The 18,559-nt window shown below is 50.4% G+C and overlaps 1 protein-coding gene across 1 annotated transcript; it reads left to right on the forward strand.

The window, feature by feature from the left end:
* The first annotated feature begins 228 nt into the window (after positions 1-228).
* On the forward strand, positions 229-13,382 carry USP31 (ubiquitin specific peptidase 31). The gene is made up of 15 exons (XM_010077369.1): positions 229-363; positions 838-926; positions 2,043-2,135; positions 3,302-3,437; positions 3,962-4,106; positions 4,876-5,059; positions 5,549-5,660; positions 6,261-6,355; positions 6,866-6,943; positions 7,451-7,580; positions 8,868-8,987; positions 9,150-9,375; positions 10,220-10,378; positions 10,718-10,870; positions 11,842-13,382. The coding sequence occupies exons 1-15, from the start codon at positions 247-249 to the stop codon at positions 13,380-13,382; spliced, it is 3,378 nt and encodes a 1,125-aa protein (XP_010075671.1). The 5' UTR covers positions 229-246.
* Positions 13,383-18,559: the final 5,177 nt, after the last annotated feature.

The following is an 18,559-nucleotide window of genomic DNA, read 5'->3' on the forward strand; positions in this document are numbered from 1 at the left end:
GGCATCAGCTTATTCTCCCACTCGAGTTGTGCAGAGGGTCCAGCATGGGACGGTGTGTCCTGGCCTTTCCCCGGCTGGCGTGGGACGGCAGTGCCGCAGCCAGGGCTGCAGGTGGTCTCTGGCTTTGGGTGCGCTGTTAACTGCGCCTTTCTGGTTGTGAGGGCTCGGGGAGGGGAAGCCTCGGTTCCTGGGCTTTCGCTGCATGTCTTCTCTGTCCCTCTGCAGAATATCGTGTCCAAGAACGCTATGCAGTACCGTGGGAATGCCCAGCACGATGCGCAGGAGTTCCTGCTTTGGCTCCTAGACAGAGTCCACGAAGATCTGAACAACGTAGTGAACTCCAGCGGCATGCCTCCGCTCAAGGTAAGGGATTTTGCTGGCAGCCAACACGGGGGAGTAGCTGTAACTTTGCATACAGCCTTTCTGTTTAAATTAAATCTCCCTGTTGGCTTCCCAGCTCCAATAGTTCAGATGGAACAAAAGCTTGGGTTCAAATACTGTTTGTTTCTGGCTGTGTGAATGTAAGCAGCCGTTTCACTAATCCCTGGCACGTCCCATTTGTGAATGGCCACAAACCGCCTGCCAGAGCTGGGGGGCATTATGGGGGGACTACCAAACATCATCTGGAGTGAGATCCTGCTGTTCCTTGGGCTGCCCCAGCTACCTCACATTCCTGCATAACCACCCGGGTGAGCAGAGCACACTCATTTAAAAATGTTGTGATGTTTTTCTGGTGGTTTTAGGCAAGGAGGGCACAAATTTGACTGGGAGTACTGGGGCCACCTGTGGTGCACCTCCACCATGGGTGTGCTTCTAGGCTTTATTCTTCTCTTTTAGCCACCACTGGAGGATGATGTGCTGCTCGAGGGACCAGCCTTTCCAATCAGCAGTACTTTTGTGCAGGAACTCTTTCAAGCCCAGTACAGGTATGATATTTTGTAAATTTTGAGGTGTTACTGCATGTATTGGTGACCCCGGTATAATGCTACCCTGGCACTAGCTCCCAGTACAGTTGAGACTGTTGTGTTACCAGCTGTTTCTGGAAAAATCTGAACTAAGATCTTGCTCCAGAGGAGGGAGAGAGTTTCACTACTTCATGTTTGGTCTATTTTGTGAGAATCTGCAGTATGTACCACTTCTGCACCTGCCCTGATGCATCCTGAAGGCAAGCCAGTGCACAGTGGAGCAGAGACTCGGGACAGCTCGGTGCTGTGAGGGTTACCCTGTCCGCTCAGAGGCGAGAGCCTGGGGCAAGATCTGGGGGTGCCTGGGGGCTGCTGGGGAGTTATGGATCCCAGGCATCTTGCAGAGTTCCTGTTATCTGGCACTTGGGAATTCTGAGCCGAATCTTTCACTGTCCCTTCAGGGTGTTCCCATGAGTTTCCCACACTTCCTGGGAAGGGAGCTTTCTAATTTCAGAACTAATAAAAGAAAACAACCTAATTTCCAGTGCTCCTTGATGGCTTATATCTGTGCTGCTATAAGAATTTTAATTGCTGGGCTTTCTCCCCAATATTTGCCAAGGCTTCCTTTGCAAAGGAGAAGCCTTAAGCCTGGTATAAAACACAGAGCCAGTGCAAGGTGCAGGTTAATGCTGAATGTGGGAGGTGTATTGTCGGGAGTTTTCCCCTCCTGAGTAGGAGAGGTCTGTACGCCTGCAGTGCTGACTGTTGCCATCTCTTGCCCATCACTTCCCTTCTCTTCAGAGAGAAGATCCTTCCAAGCCTTCCATGTTGGAGCTGCTGATGGTGAATTATTAATTTTGCAGTGATGTTTATTAAAAGCCATGTTCAGTGACTGGAGTGAAGTCTTTTCCTGGCATGCCTTGTAATGAACCGAGACTAATTACTCTGAAAGGATCTAGAGATCAGGAGGCCATCGTTTACAGCAGCATGTCTGTACAGCCTCTGCTCAGTGTGGAGAAAGGAGAGTAGAAAGGGGCGGCCAGCTGACCTGCAAAGGCTGCTGTTTGTGACTTGCTGATTTACCCGTTCTTGCTGGAGTGAGGTATAACTCTGTCATGTTATTGATACGTGTGCTAGGTCCTCTCTGACGTGCCCTCATTGCCAGAAGCAGAGCAACACCTTTGACCCTTTCCTCTGCATCTCTCTGCCGATTCCCCTGCCTCATACACGGTACGTAACTGTGATGAACTTAATGCTGGCTGTTTTCCATGCATGTAGTGTTGTTTAATTTGCTGCAGAAGGAAGAGATGTCAGCAAAATCTCTCCAGTAAGTCTTTAAAAAAGATGGATAGGACCATATGGGGCTTAATTTTTTTGCTTTGCAGGTAAATTGGAAAATCGAGCCTTTACTTGTTTCAGAATGGCCCTTCGCCCCCCTCCTTAACTTCTTATAGAATTAATTTTGGTGAGAAAAAAATGTTTTTGATTCAGTTAATGAAAATATTTTGCTTTTGACTTAATTTATAGCATTTTAAAATTAAAAAGGGGGAAAGGCTGAAACGCTTTTTTGCTTTCTTTAGAACAGTCTTACTGATCACTGCAATTTCAAAAAGCGAAGTTAAAAGCTTTTCTGCAAAATGCTTTCCTTTTTTTTTGAAAGACAGCTGTTGCCAATAAAGAAGAAAGCTCCAGGGAGAAAAAAATCCAGATAAAAAGTTCAGAGCGAAGATAGAGCGCTGCTTATTTACGCAATGGGTAGTTTTGCTGTGCAAGTCCTCCGCCTGATGTTTTGGATGCAGAAAATCTGTATGGGTTCAAGAAGCAATGGCACAAAGTAGTAATGAAAGAACATATTAAATATGAGTGTCACATTTGGTTCAGAGTCCCTGCCCTACTGCCGAGTGCGGGCTGGGGGGGCTTTCCAGGGAGGGTCCCTGCTGGGCTCTCTGCCCTGGGTGGTGCTTCTGGCTGCTGCGGGAGGCAGGGCTCAGTTTTGAGACAGCCTGGAGGAGCTGTTCCCAGCAGCAGCTCTCTCCGAGTGCCTTAAGGTGCTGCATCAGACTGTCCTAAGCTGTGTTACAGGATCCTTGGTGGAAAGTTAGGATTGCCCTGTAATGGGGAGTTTTATTTCTAATTTTGTGGGGCTTTTTTTGAGAAGACTTGCTGCTTGTGGGAACAAGTAACTCTGGTCCATGCAGTCAGAAAGGAGACTTTGGAAATCAAATGTATTCGCTTGTCTGTGGCTGAGTGTAACTCCAGTGCGAGGTGGATCCCGGCTGTCCTGGGGGCCTGGTAGCTCTCGTGCAGCCTGGATGTGCCTGGGCTGGGTGGACTCTGTTCGGTCGTGCCCTGCAGCCCCCCGCCCAGCCCCAGCAGCTCTCCTGTGCTCTCTGCAGGCCGCTGTACGTCACCGTGGTGTACCGGGGGAAGTGCTCGCACTGCATGCGCATCGGGGTGGCCGTGCCCATCTCGGGGACGGTGGCCAGGCTGCGGGAGGCTGTGTCCTCGGAGACCAAGATTCCCACGGAGCAGGTAACGGGCTGGGCTCGTCACCCGTGTGCCTCCTCTGCAGTGGGAAGGAGCATTGGCGGCTTTCATCCCGTGTTGGATACGGAGACATTGAAATTCACGGCCCATGATTGAATGGGGGAAGCAGGGCAGTGGTAATCTGGATCATCCTTTTCCCTATGCGTTGGCTTTTTGAAGCCCAGGGGTGTTGGGACAGCCATCTGTTGGGCGTGCAGACCTTCTGCCTGATCACACGGTGCTTCGGGTGTGCTGGCAGCGAGGGAGCCATCGGGCACCTGTGAGGAATTCCTCTGTAGGGAGAGCTTCAAGAAAGCTGTCAGATCCTACCAAAACTGCTTCACGTGCCACCTTTACCCCAGCTTTTCCTTCATGGCAGTCCTTTTCCCTCTTCTTGCTCCTGGCCCATGCTAGGATGCTTTGAGGAATGTCCTCCCATAGCAGGAACATCCCAGTTGAGCAACGGGGCAGCTCAGCGGGACCAAGCATGGGTAGTTTAATGGGTTCTGGTTTGCTTCTTTTGACTCTAGATCGTGCTGACAGAGATGTACTACGATGGGTTTCATCGTTCTTTCTGCGACACTGATGACCTGGACACCATTCATGAAAGCGACTGCATCTTTGCCTTTGAGACCCCGGAGATATTTAGGCCTGAGGGTATCCTCAGTCAGAGGGGTAAGTCGATAGCTCCGCGTAATGCCCACGGCAGGTGACTAGGTGAGGGAGGCTTGCTTTGGAAAAGGATATACTTGAGAATAAAAGTCCCAACAGTAGTTGATGTTTTGGTGTATTGATTTCAAGTCTGACTTTGTCCAGACTCATTCCAGCAGACCTAATGGCGTTGTCAGCCGGGAGGTTATCAAGAAGCGATGTACACTCCTTTCTTCCTCTTCCCGGGGCTGACTTCGCAGGCCAAGCCGGCTTACTGTGAAATCTCTTGTCAGGCTTAATTTAAAGACCTGCCAGGGACCAGATGAAGCCACTGAAATTGTGTTATTTAAAATCAGATTGCCAGTGATGAATAAACAGTCTCGGGAATGAACAAACACTTTCTCTTTCAAAGCTGAAAAACCTCAGCTTCTCTGCATCTCCCTCTCAGTGAAAGGGAATAATTGCATCCTTGGTAGCGTAATCAAAGGCAAATTTTATTATTGGAAGTAACAACTAGGGTTTCTGTCACTTTAGCTTTGCTTGCGGGCAGACAAAGCTATGAGTACTTCTACAAATTGCTGTGGAAAATCAGATAGGTGAGCACTTGCATATAATTTCTTTCTGTAAAGAAATAGTCACAATGAAAAATAATTGCTTGGTGAAGCCTTCATACAAGTAATAAAAATGGTCTTGATTCCATGCTGACCTGCTCCTCTGCAGCTGAAGGAGAGTTTCATCAGGGCACTAAAGGCAAATGACATAACAAAATGTTTCCTTTCTCCTAATTTTTCAGGAATACACGTGAACAATAACCTGAATAACTTGAAATGTGGCACTGAGCACTCCCGAACAATATCGTACTCTCAAGGAACAGTGAAGTCTGTAAAACTGGAACAGTCCTCTACTAAACCAGCAGCAAGCGACAAGATTGTGTTGCTGGTGTGTAACAGAGCGTGCACTGGGCAGCAGAGCAGAAGGTGACTGGCAGTTCGTTGCTCTTCTGGGTGCTTCCTTAATTGACCTGGGTGGTACTCACTGTGCAGTGAAAACACAAAGTGAAGGAGTGACAGCTTGCATTCGGTGCTAAAGAACATGTTGGTCAAAAAACGTGAATGAATGCAGCAAAATATTCCTAATGCTGGTAAACTTCAAATAGTCCAGTGTTACTGGAAAGTGGCGAATGCAGACCAGCTGGGGGGATGTACCACCTCTCTGTAGAGCCGTCTGGTTTCAGAGAGCAGCAAGCATGTCTGACCGGATCCTGGGACGTGTGGACATGTTTAATTGGAGTGCAGACTTTGGAGACAAGTTTTTAAATGCCTGGTTTCTGGGGAGTTTCATCCAAAGCATGCTGAGCTCCGTAGGTGCTGAGTGGGGAGGAGGGTGCTGCTGTCAGAGTCTGGGGATCCAATTGCTGAACGGAATAATCTTTTCATTGCTCCCTCAAATGCTGCTCCTTCCTGCAGGTTTGGCTTGCCCTTTGTGTTGCATTTGGAAAAAACAATTGCTTGGGATATTCTGCAGAAGGAGATTCTGGAGAAGATGCAGTATTTCCTGCGACCTGCAGCCTGCATGCAGGTGAGGCAAAAGGCTTGTCTGGTTTGAGACTTCAGCTCTGTGTGATGTGAACTGAAGGTGAAGCAGTTACTTGGAATGATATACACACTGCCCACACTGCACTGATGACTTCCCAATATTTCCTTGTGCAATTATGTCAAAGTTTGGTATTCCACCTCCTCGGTGCTTTTGCCTGTTTGTGAAAGGTGCAGGTAAAATTAGGCTGATCAGGTGAAGAAGTTGCACGCTTCGCTTCCTTCCTTGCCCCCAGGAAGTACGTGAGACATTAGTGCTGCTGTCTGCACTGGAAATCCACTGGCTGGTCATCTTTGCCTAAAAGAAAAGCTGAAACGTTTGCTCAGTGACTGTGAGAACTCCCTCTGATGGCAGAGGGGTGCAGGGGGACATCTTCTCTGGTCACCATGGGGGTTGCTGGGTACAAAGCCTCAGCTGCTGTACCTTGCCCCTCGGTTGGCCGCTTGGCGTAAGCATGTTTGAGACTTTGTGCGTTTGCTTTCTCATGTAAAACACACGTTCTAGGATAACGTACGTGGCAGCTGGTGCTGAGAGCAGAGCTGCACACAGTTTGAGTCGCTGAGATGGCTTCTGCTCTCTCCGCAGGTTTGCCCGTTCAGCTTGCGCGTGGTCAGTGTTGTGGGCATAACGTACTTGCTACCTCAGGAGGAGCGGCCCCTCTGCCATCCAACCGTGGAAAGGTGAGCTGGCCCTCGCTCCCAGGAGTGGAGAGAGGTTTCTCAGCGGGGAGCTCTGTGTGTGGCCACGCAGAAAGGGACAGTCTTGGTGTGGGTGTATGGAATGGGCTTCACAGGGCTGGGGAGCCGGGAAACAACTGCATGTCCTTGAGAAGCTGGGTGAGGATTGCTCAGTTGTGTGTCACACCATCTGAAGTCTGTCATCCTCAGAACTGAAGAGAATGAAAGCATTGCTCCCTCTATTTTTTTTTTCCAGTGACTATTATTCTTTAGAAGGTTTTGTGGATGCCTGCTCCGTAAATAAGCGTGCGTTTATTTACAGAACTAATGTACTTGGGTGGAGGCAGTTTGCCAGCTTTGCCATCTTCTTTGCTGTATGAATTCCTCCAAACTTGAGCTGTCTGGGAGTGGGGGAAGGATGAAGGGCTGGTGGAGAGAAGCTACATGCATGTGGAAGATAACGTGGGCTTCATGTTGAAAGGTGTTCTAACTTCTGTCTGCTCCTCTCTCCAGGGCATTGAAATCATGTGGACAGGGGGGAACTGCTCATGTGAAACTAGTGGTGGAATGGGACAAAGAAACTAAAGATTTGTAAGTAGCAAGTAGAAAGCCTTCAAATGTGTTTGCCTTGAGAGCCATGCTTGTGGCCAGCTTGGCTCTGTGTGGGTTGTGTGCCCTTCAGCAGACAGACCCTCATGCTCCAGCCCATGCTCTGGCCCCTGTCCTCGGGGACAGACAGGGGCTGGGTGTCCGGAGACTTGCTCCCAGTTGGAGTCCTTTTCTCTGTAGCCAGGGTTTTGCATTACGAAGCAGGCATCTCGCCTGTGGCTCTTTCCCCCACAAATTGTATTCGTGTGAAAAAGTTTGTGGGCAGTGAGTAGCTTTTTTATCTGAGATGAATGGGAGTGCGTGCCCACTGAAGCTGTTCACCCCTGTGTTCAGTTGGGCTGCCCTGGTGGGATCTCTTGCCGGTCAGCTCTTGCTCACTTTGTGGTGGGACAAATCCAGAAAAGAGCTGCAGATGGGACCTTCAGAACAGCTCCATGGCTGCGTGGGGAGCAGGAGGCTGTCCTGATAAATGTGTTTTCTCCCTTGTAGCTTGTTTGTGAATACAGAAGAGGAGTATATTCCAGACTCCGAAAGTGTCCGCCAGCAGAAAGAGCTTCATCATCAACCTCAGACCTGCACTTTATCTCAGTGTTTCCAACTGTACACCAAAGAGGAACAGGTAGGGACCATACTGTACAGCAGCCAAGATCGGGAGGTCTGGCTGGTCCGCACGCTGCATGAACTCCCATACTCAGCTGAGTAGCTGTGTTCTGCAAAATTGGATTTGTTGAGACAGGAGAATAGATTTGTAACACAACGCTAGTTACCAGTCCTGCTGACAGAGTCTCTCTGCAGTGAGGAGGAGGAAGTTGTGGGAGGTACTGTTTTTGGGCTTTTTGCCCCCTAAGTGTTGATATGAGAACGTACTCCTCTGTTCTGCAGTTTCCTCCCTGTGAAATACCAATGTCTTTTTCTGGCCTACATTATAAAGAGCTAGAACAGTGTGGCTCCTTCATGGGAACTGGCTGCTCTGTCTTGGAGCAGTTGTGTGTTTCCAAGCCTGAGCAGGGCTGGGGTGGGCTCAAGGCAGCCCCCACTGAGCAGGACTCCCTGAACGGCAGCACAGTGACCACCAAGCTCAGTTCTTCAGAAGCATGGCCGCTCTCCTTCTCTAGTTCAGCTCATGCTGTGAGGAGGCTGAAGTGGCAGCAGAGATGGTGTGCCACAGTCTGGCCCTTGCCTGGAACACACAGGCAATCTCCATTTCTTTGCCAGAGGTCTCTAATCTGCTGTAAAAAGGGATGGTCTGCAGACCCATGAGTGAGCTGTAATAGTTTTGGAGCCTCTCGTGTCACTTCTTTCAGAGCTGGTGAGTTTTCTGAGCACTGGGCAGTGGAGGGCAGTGCATGTTGTGTTCCTGTCTTTGAAAAGACACATTCTCCTTCATGGACAGTGAAAATCTCAGCAGTTTGTAGCTCTGTACCATTGGGGCATTAGAAGGAAGAGGGCTCTCAGAGGGCAGCGAGGTGTCAGAGATGAAATCTGAAGTACGCCAGTTGTCTTCCTGTTCCAGTTCTGCCTTTGCTGCCAGTTCTCTTGTGAGAATACTTTTACTCAGGCTGCCAAGCCTGCCTGCTTTTTGCCTTTGTTTTTTCTTCTCCCCCACTTCAAAGGGATGGGGGTTTGTAAGGTGGAAATAGCTTCTCTGCACAGCAGCACCAGCTGAATTTTGTCTTGCAGTGGAAAGTGCCTCCTCCATGAGGCGCATGTGTCTCTTTGCTTTTCAAAATAGCGACAAGCATCACTGGGAACATGCTGCATTTCCCATGAGCATGATAAATGCTGGAGGTAGATGGGGTGCAGAGTCAGGGTCTGCGCTGCACCCAGGGCAGCGGAGGAACAGTGGGGTAGTGAAAGCCACCTTGGAATTGGGAAACTAACACCCACTCGTGCCTCTTCCTTGTAGCTTGCCCCAGATGACGCATGGCGATGCCCACACTGCAAGCAGCTGCAGCAGGGTAGCATCACACTGAGCCTCTGGACCTTGCCTGATGTTCTCATCATACATCTCAAAAGGTTTAGACAGGTGAGGGTGTCTGCAGCGGTGCTGGAGAGCTGCTGCTCAGAGTGCGACCTGGCTAGGCCACCTCTCCAGGAGCAGCTGTCTGCCCTGTGCAGCCCTCTCCTGGGCTTTTGTCTTCCCCAAGTGTGCAGCCACTGCAGCTCATGCTCCTCGCTGTTTATGCAGGAAGGAGACCGAAGGATGAAACTTCAGAACATGGTTAAATTCCCCCTGAGTGGCTTGGACATGACTCCTCATGTTGTTAAACGCAGTCAGAGCAGCTGGAGTCTGCCATCCCACTGGTCACCCTGGAGGCGACCCTACGGTCTCGGGAGGGATCCCGAGGACTACATCTATGACCTGTACGCTGTCTGCAATCATCACGGCACCATGCAAGGGGGACACTATACAGGTGAGTATCCCGCAGTATTATGTAGGTTGGATCCTTGCAGAAAGAAGACTGTTATATTTTTCTATTGAGTGTCCATAACTACTTTGTCTTTCTTGACAAAAGGACCTAACCCAGCTAACAAGGGCTGGCTGTGTAATACCAGGGGTAAATTTTATGACTTTAAGGAATGGAACAATGCCTGTTGACCCCAAATGTCCTACTGTACATTCCTTTCTTGGCTATTGTTTATTTTCCTTCAGAGCAATGTAACTGGCCTTTCATGTTGCAAAAAATGCTCCTGGACACAATGCAGAACTTCTGTAGTTGCAAGTTAGACACAGGAGGTGTTTGCACATTGCCTGTGTGCACAGCCAGTCTAGAACTCCTCTTTGCTTGTTCCAGCAGCTCCCAGGGCAGACAGATAGCCACAGTTGCTTGGTGGTTCCTGAGATCTGTATGACTTCACACAACAGCCCAGAAAACGTGTGTGTCTGGTTTTGCCCTCTGATGTAGGTCTCTGGGCTGTGTTGTCCTGGGTGGGCTCAAGCAGAAGGAGATTCACTGGGGGAGGCAGACTGCCACGAGTGACAGAACATGAAGCGAGTGGAGCCGCCCCACATGGTGTTCTGTTCTGAGCAGTAATGTCGGGCAAAGAATATCCTGAACTGTGGGCTGGTGGTTGTATTCTGGTGGTCTCAGGCCCCCATCTTGCCAGTCAGACTGGAAGAGGATGTGGTGTGTGAATAAATCTCTTCCTTTCATTCTCCTCTTAGTCCCTCATAGCGGATGAAATCCTGTTTATCATGCAGCAAACCTGACAGTAGTGGGAGTGAGGAAAGTCTAATGGTAACGTGTTTTCTCTCAGCATATTGCAAAAACTCGGTCGACGGACAGTGGTACTGCTTTGATGACAGCGATGTTCAGCAGCTTTCTGAAAATGAAGTCTGCAAGCAGACAGCTTATATCCTTTTCTACCAGAGACGCACAGCAATCCCGTCGTGGTCTGCTAACAGCTCTGTGGCAGGTAAGCCCTGCTGGCATTGTCAAGGGGTGGTTGTAGCTTGCCCTGCATTTTTGTGGCAGCTCGAGGACTGCCCTTTGCCCCTGTTGCACTGATTCTTTTGATTCACAGCTACTGGGACGAGAGCAATTCTGTCTGTCACTTGTGACCATAACTATTTCATGAGGGCAGAGACTTATTCTCTGGGTGGTATCTGGATGCTGTGGCCGTGTGGGCCAGCTCCAGGTGTCTGTCGAAGCCAGTGCGGTGCAGTACGTACCTGACTCTCGGTGGCCTTCCAAGGCTTCCCGTGTTCTGCAGCTGCACGCTCCTGGCCTGATGCCTGTGTGTGATTCCTTGCAGGCTCCACAAGCTCCTCGCTCTGTGAGCACTGGGTCAGCCGCCTCCCTGGTAGCAAGCAGCCCAGCATTGCTTCGGCAGCGTCGTCGCGGCGCACGTCTCTGGCTTCGCTCTCGGAATCGGTGGAACTGACTGGGGAAAGGAGTGAAGATGATGGTGTGTATCAACACTGCAGTGCCGGGGGGATGCTGGTCTTTCTGGTTAAAGATGCCTACTAAAATAGCTGCAAAAGGACAGCTTTGGCAGCTGGGGGAGGCAGGCACTGTGTCGGTAGGAGCAGATGGGTTCTGGCACAGGTGGGCTTTTCTCTGGTATGAAAGGATGGAGAAGAGCAGGGCAAGAACCTTAAGGATCCTTTCAAAGAAAGGAAATACTGTCAACAAAACTTCTCAACCAAGAACTTTTTGTATTTGTGTTTTTCTGGGTTTCAGTACAGCACCTTTGCAGGAGGGCTGACATAGTGCTAGAGGTTAGCACGGGTACTAATTGTCTGCTGCTGGGCTGTAGGTGACTGCTTCCAGAGAGGTGAGAAGATACTCAAATTCACTTGTGTGCGCAAATAACTGTTCAGCTCCTGGCTTTGCCTGGCTCCTCCACCTACTGCCTTATAGCTTTTGAAAAAGTGGGGCTTCAGGGGTCAGTCTGAGCGTTCTGAAGTGGGTATAGAGATGTCCCTGCAGCGGTGTTGCGGTAACTGTCGTCTCTGGCCATGGTAGTCCCTACTTTGCCTTTTACAGAATGGTATGGGAAAATATTCTTTCATAAAGAAAAATGTATTTCTGGGAGCAAATTCATAGCTGGTGAACTCATTGCTAGTTTCAAGGACTTCTGAGGTGCAAAACCTGTGTTTGGTCTCCTGCTGCTCAGGGGTGAGAGGAAAATCTGGATTTTCAGATATGAGCTTCAGAGTGTTACTTCTGGGTGACTGCTAACAAATCACAGTTGTTGAATTCCTTGCTCAGCTTTTATGCAAGAAGCTGTGCCTGCAGCAGGCGTGAAGGGATAAGCATACAGTGGGGTGTAGGTGGGCTGTCTGACTCTTAGGGAAATAGCGTCTGTGGATGGGTGGGATGAACTGACCCTGGGCTTGGCTTTCCCACTGAGGGTGTCACTTTCGTTCTCTGCAGGAGGATTTTCAACTCGTCCCTTCGTACGGAGTGTCCAGCGTCAGAGCTTGTCATCTAGATCTTCTGTCACCAGCCCGCTGGCAGTGAGTGAAAACGGTGTCAGGCCCTCGTGGTCGCTCTCGGCAAAGCTGCAGTTGCGCTCCAACTCTCCATCCCGCTTCTCTGGGGATTCCCCTGTGCATACCTCTGCTTCCACCCTGGAGAAGATCGGGGAGGCTGCCGATGATAAAGTCACCACCTCTTGCTTCGGCAGCCTGAGGAACCTCTCGAGCAGCTACTTGGAGCCCTGTGACGGCAGCCGGCGAGAGCAGCGGACGGCTCGCCGGGCGCCCTTGGCTGTCATGGAAGGGGCATTCCGGGAAGAGTCTGTGAGGGAATCTAGCTCAGACCTGTCAGACGGGTGTGGGAAAAGCTCTGTGCAGCCAGACAGGAATCACCCGGCTTTGGACCCCTTCGATAACAACAATCAAATCGCCTTTGTTGATCAGAGTGATTCTGTGGATAGCTCTCCGGTCAAGGAGGTGAAAGCTCCCAGTGGGACAGGGCTGGCTGCAGAGAGGGTGGATGGCACCCCTAAGAGGGCTCACAGCTCCAGGGGAGTTTCTGAGCCAGATAAAAGTTTGAGGAAGGGAAGGACAGTCTTACCTACCCAAGAGACCAAAGTCTCTCACTCTTCTCCTCCTCCACTAAAGAGTTCCCAGAAAGTTTCCCGGTCTAGAAATAAGGCAGACTCCTCTAGGGCTAGTGGGCGACATGGGTCTCCTGCTCCCGCTCAGACGAGGAAGGACCACAGCACGAAGCCCCTTGAGGTGGCTGTCCCCTCGGCTCAACAGAAGCAGAAGTCAGGTTCTTCTCCATCCTCCACAGCTGCCAAGAAAACCCCCTCAGGCTCATTGACTAAGGGCTCTTCTGCTGGGAGGAGCCGGACTTCAGAGCGAAGCCTCAGCAGGGAGGGCTCTAAGATAAGCCTGGGGTCGGATAAAACGAGCGTTACCAGCAGTTCAAGAACGAGCTCCCCGCGGATAAGCCACTCCAGGAGTGACAGCAGGGCAGTAGACAGCAAGCACGTGCGGAGTTCCTCTATGGCCAACCTGCGGTCTCCCAACGTTGGCGTGCGTTCTGGTTTGAAGAGGGACAGCAAGTCGGAAGAGAAAGGATTGTCTTTCTTTAAATCAGCCTTAAGGCAGAAGGAGACCCGGAGGTCAGCAGACCTGGGAAAGACAACAATGCTCTCAAAAAAGACAGCGAGTGGCGGTTCCAAGTCAGGCAGTAAAACTGTGCTGGAGGACAAATCGGAGAGAGGTTTTGTCCCTCCAGCCTCTCAAACCAATGCCAACGTTACTGCAAAAGAAAAACTTGTCCCAAAAGATGCCACACCCAACAAACATTCTCTGCTATCCAGTCGCAAGTCCAAGTCTTCCCAGGTAGATCCCGGAGTCCAGTCTCCTCCTTCCAGTGGCAAGCAGTCTGCTGACAAGCCGCTGAAAAAATTACCTTCCAGCATGCAGGTGTCTGTACGGCCTTCTCTGGAACCTCAGTGAAATGCTGCAATCCAGGTGTCTTTTCTTCTGCTGAGAAGCTAATTTATTCTGAGCTCTTGTTTTTTTTTGTTCATGTGCCTAATGTATGTTTTGAGGAGAAGTTAACTGCGAGTTGTTAAAGCGCCTTTTGATTCTGCCATCAAACCAAATAGCCACAGGCAGCCAGCACTGATGCAAGTAGTCTAGCTGGAGTCATTGTGAACATGAACGCAGCTGTCCCATAGCACTTGTACAGGAGTCTCTTTGTAGAAAATGCAACAACCTTCTTCAGATTCAGGGTTTGAAATCTGAAACCCAGTTGTACTGACACTCGTGTGCTTTGTAGAGCTGTGAACTGATATTCCTTTGGTCTTGTTCTGAGCAGGCTGTGTCCACGCTGGCGTATGGCCTTGTTCTGAGCTGTGGAGGACGCGAAGGAAGCTGGAAAGGAGAGACTGCCGCTTCTTTATGCTCTCTCTCAACCCTCTCGCCCTGCTCCCCTCCATTTTTCAAGCTTTCTAAAGGGCAATATTTCAACACTAATGTTGTTTCTCAGGTATATACTCAGCCAGTATAGGAGGGACTAGCATTAGTGGATGGACAGAAAGGTACCTGTGTGTCTGTGCGTGCGTGTGTCCGTGGAATAATTTCATTTTTGCATTCCAACAGCAAAAAGTTGGTTTTTTTCATGAAATGTGACCTGCATTTTTTGTTGCTATGTCTGTGAAGAGAGTTTTTCTCTGTGCATACCTAAGGCGACCTCTACCCTCTCCTCTTTAATTACTTTTTCTCTTCTGAGCCGTTACACTAAGCAACAGAAGAAATCACTGACAGCAGCTGGTTGCCAGCTGGTACCTGTGGAAGCGCGAGGCGGGAGGTGGTGGCAGTGCCGCAGGAGAGCTGTGTCCATGCACCTGGAGGGCAGGGATGCTGTTAGGACCCCTGTTCAAACCCCGAGAAGCATTTCCTGATGTGCTCAGATGCTTAATCGTAGTGGTGTGAATATAGCACCGGTTATTTATAGCAGCAATGTTTGTGTGAGCCGAGTGGTGTCCTGCCTCCTCTGCCTCCCCCAGCACGCTTTGAGCGAGCCTCTTCGTGTGGGTCGGAGAGGCTGTACCCAAACACCGCGGAGCAGTCTTTCATCTTCCGTAGAGCGCTGCTGCGTTCCTCCCTTGGTGTGCTGCTCACCGTCCCGGCAGGTCTGGCTGCCACGCGTCTCAGCGTGCGGTCCTGGTTCTTGCTCGGGTGACCGTCTCTATCAGGGTTAAAACACTACATCTGGTGACGTCCTTGTTTACATGCCCTTCTTACGGGGGAGATTCCTCAAGTTCTTTAAGGTTCCTCTTAAAGAGTGGATTCCTCAAGTCCTTTTATAGACATGTGGTATAATTTTTTTTTTAATTTCATGAGTTTTTATTGATGCACTGCATATCCTTTAGGTACAGCAGCGGTCTGTCCTGTAGGTCACGATGCACAGCGGCTGGGTGGTGTGCTGGGCTCGCTTGGCTTCTGAAGGAGGTCTTTGCCGGTCACAGTCCTGTGTGGCAGAGCTGCTCCAGGCTTCCCTTGCAGACAGACCTGTTTGTACATCCTTTCTGCCACCACAGTAGTTACTCAAGCAGTAGTTACAACTAGTTACTCTGAGCTGGTCTGTTCCACCTCCTCTCTTGAGCTAATGCGCTGACGACCATGCAAGAAGCCTTTCCCCAGCTCTGCGGGGCGCGTTGCTGCTCCGTGATCGCTTTTTGTGCTCTGCTCACTGCACATCTGCAGCAAGCCGTGGAGAGGAGTGTTTCGGGGGTGGCTGACGCCTTGGAGCGTGCGTGGGGCTGAGCCGGGGGTGCTGCAGAGCGCCGGTCGGTGTGTGGCGGTGAGCCCACCTGCAGCGTGACCCTTGCTCTGTCCCGATGTCCTGCAGTTCCTACCTTCGTGCAGCCCAGAAGCAATGCCGGTAGCCCGCATGTTTTCACAATATGCTGGACTCTGTGCCCTGGACTCTGTTTCTAAACCTGAACACGACCATCTTCTTGATGCATTTCTTCTCCTGGGTATTGTTTCAGTCTCATTTATTGCAGGAACAAGAAGCAAAGATTGCATTGCTTGCTTCTTAAATGTATGACTTGGATTATTCTTGGATTATTTTTTGTTATATCCAGCAGAGCAGATAAGTCTTACTTCACATTGTAGAACTTAAATTACTCCCTGAAATGTTGATGTCAAAGTATTTGTTTAAGGTTTTATCTGTATTAAGGTCTTGCACTGTATTGGCTCTTCTCTTGTAACGACTCTTCTAGCAAGAATGTAATTCTGGTGGCTAGCTCTGACTTGGCTTGGTATCTTTTAATAGACAGAACCTACTTTTCTGTGCGTTTTACTGTGGGATGTTTGTGAAAGGTTATTTTCATCAAATGACATTTTCTTTTCATGCCATTGTTCACTGAAGAAGTTGAAACTGGAAGCTAGTGTGTGGTTTTTGAGGTGGTTTTGCTCCCGTATTGCATGCCTGGACTGAAGGAAATTTGAAGCCATGTCCAAACTGGTGTTGTAGCTGAACACCAGTTCAATATGTTTGTATTTAGGGCACGAGAATGGTCATGAGAGCTCCCATTGGGACAAAATGGGAACGGGAGGTCCTGGTGCCAAGTGTTCCAGTAGCCGATGCTAAAAGCAGTCAAACCTCTGCAATCCCATGATCTAATCTAATCTAACACTTTTTCTGTGTATTCCCCGTAATTCCTGATGGAAATTGCTGCCAGCTCCAGCACTGTCTGTGTTTGCTGCCAGGCTGGATTTCGCCCTGTCCCTCTGACAGCAGCAGCTCTGGTGCCCAGGCTCCTGGCTCTGCGGAAGAGGCCGTGGGGACAGTGCCTGCAGCTGGGAGCGGATGAGATGCTGCTCTTCAGGGATGGGCTGCCAGCGCGTGGAGTGTGTTCTGGCTTGATTTAGGGTGTCCTCGAGCAAAATGTTTTGACTTACGAGGGTGCGCTGTAGTTCTTGTTGAGTCTAAGGCACGCAGTGGGCAAAACGTGCAAAGCTCGCCCGTGCAGGAGCTGGAAGGTGCAGTCCCCGCTCGGTGGCTGCATCGATTCTGTAGCAAAGCCCTTGGGAAAGCAGCCGCTTGCTGCCACGCTGCGTCTCTGCGTTGTGGTGTCACGAATCTCCAGTACTGTATGCGCTTCCTTGCACAGGAGAGGCTTGAAGGGTGTGGGCCCAGGAAACAACGTTTGTTGTGAGTGTAGAGCCAAGCCTGGACGCTGTGAAAGCCGTGGCTCCATCAGTGATGTAGATCTTGCTAAAACAGAATGTAGGTTGTTGCAGCCCCTATTTAAAGTGACTTGGGGAAAAACATCATCAGTCTTCTCTCCTTGCTTTAAAGCAGACATTTCTTAGCCCTTTCATGCGTAGGAGTTCCTGTCCATTTGTATGGTGTTGTCCAGAGGTGGGGATGTGGCATGGAACTGGGGAACGCTCAATGGAGGCATCTTCCAAGCCCCAGATGCCATCACCACTTGGCTTGTGTGCTGCTCCTCAGAGCTGTGAAGGCTCGAAGCTGCTCTGAAGCAGCCCCTGGTACATGGTCACCTCTTTTCTCAAAATTCAGGTTTGGCTTTAGAAGCACTCGTGCCTGTGGAGGGGTTGGGTTCTGCTGTCCCCAAAGGTCACCGCTGGCCAGGGACCTCTGCCTGCCCTGGCTGGGGCACGTGGGGCTGGAGCTCTCGTGGCCACACGTCTGAGCAGGGTGAGCAGGGCTGCTGCCCGGGTGGGCTGTGCACAGCCACGGCGTGTGCCGAATGGCCTGGGGTGTGGGTGAGGCTGGGACCCCTCAGCCGGTGCCCTGGAGGTTTGCAGGGCAGGCTCACACCAGGGGAAACACCTTGAAAGGGTGTGGGGGTGTCCAGCCCTGTCCCTGTCTCAAACAGCCGCGTGAGCTCCAAGGGAAGGTTGGGTCGAGCCCTCTGAAGGGTTCTGTGCTGTGTTTCCCATCAGCTGGGGGTTGAACTCGCTGCCTCGGCCGTGTGTAGCTCGTCACATCCCTGCCCGACACTCGCTCCTGTCCTGGGATCAGCCCTCGGGGCGCAGGAAAGCGGCGCCTTCATTCCAGGGCGAGGTTCCTGCCGGAGTCACCTACAGAAATTATTTTTACCCTTTTTGGGCTGTGTCTTTTGGATAGTGTTTAGTAGTATACCGATTATAAGCACATTTTCAATGCCGTGTGTTGAAGAGGCACCTTTTATTTGTATTAATCACGTTTGATAGACAATTTGGTGCCTGCAGTTCTCTGTAACTTGTGTCTCACTTTGGGTGTATAAATTGTTAACCCTTTCAAACTTATCAAATATGGCTAAAAAAAAAAAGATGCTTAGGATAGAAAATTAGCAGCTTAATTACAGTACACTTATTCCACTGTAAGTGCCCTCGTCCGTCTAGCTGCGGGGTTGTTTGCTTTCCAAAGCTGAAACTTGAGCATGATCAACCATTTTTTCTCAGTAATACCGGCGGTTTTGCATGGCAGTTCTCTCGCTGTACCCAAATGCATGCACGTACTAACTATGCAAGCACCTACCACAAACCATAGACCCTGCTTTCGGTAGCAGAAGCTGCTAGCTAGACTCCGGAGCTCTGCTTTGAGTCTGTACTTCTGTTCTCGGTGCAGCTGCGTGTCAGCACATAGGAGCATGTCCCCGGGTTCCTGCTTTGTTTGCACATCTTTGATTCTTTCCTTTGCAGAATTCTGCATTACTGACAAGGCTGGCGTGTAGCGTAACGTCAAAGGGATCTGAAATGCTGAAATGAGAACCAACTGGTTTTCTGTATTGTATTGTTTTTGTTTTTTTTTTTTTTTTAACAGGGAAAACCTGTTCAGTGTTCTGTACGTAGCCTGCCATTTTCCATGTAACTTTAACGACACTTTCTGTGTTGTGAGAACAGGCAGTCACCTGTAGCCGTACCAGCACTCAAAAAAAGAGTCTTTGTTGAATTTCCGCGTTATGGGAGTGGTTTCCAGTTGTCGGTGTGCTGCCTGTCCTGGCGATGGGGCTCTGCCTGCCTTCCCGGGGAGCAGCGTGCCAGCTGCCTGCGGGGTGGCTGTGCTGCCCGTTCCTGCTCTAGAACCACGGTGGCATTTGCGTGTCTGAGCCGTGCTCCGGTCCGGGCAGAGATCCCGGCGGGGTGGTCATACGCATGGTGTGGCTGGG

Source organism: Pterocles gutturalis, unplaced genomic scaffold (genome assembly GCF_000699245.1).
Source record: "Pterocles gutturalis isolate BGI_N339 unplaced genomic scaffold, ASM69924v1 scaffold40173, whole genome shotgun sequence".
In the NCBI taxonomy this organism is placed as follows: Eukaryota; Metazoa; Chordata; class Aves; order Pterocliformes; family Pteroclidae; genus Pterocles; species Pterocles gutturalis.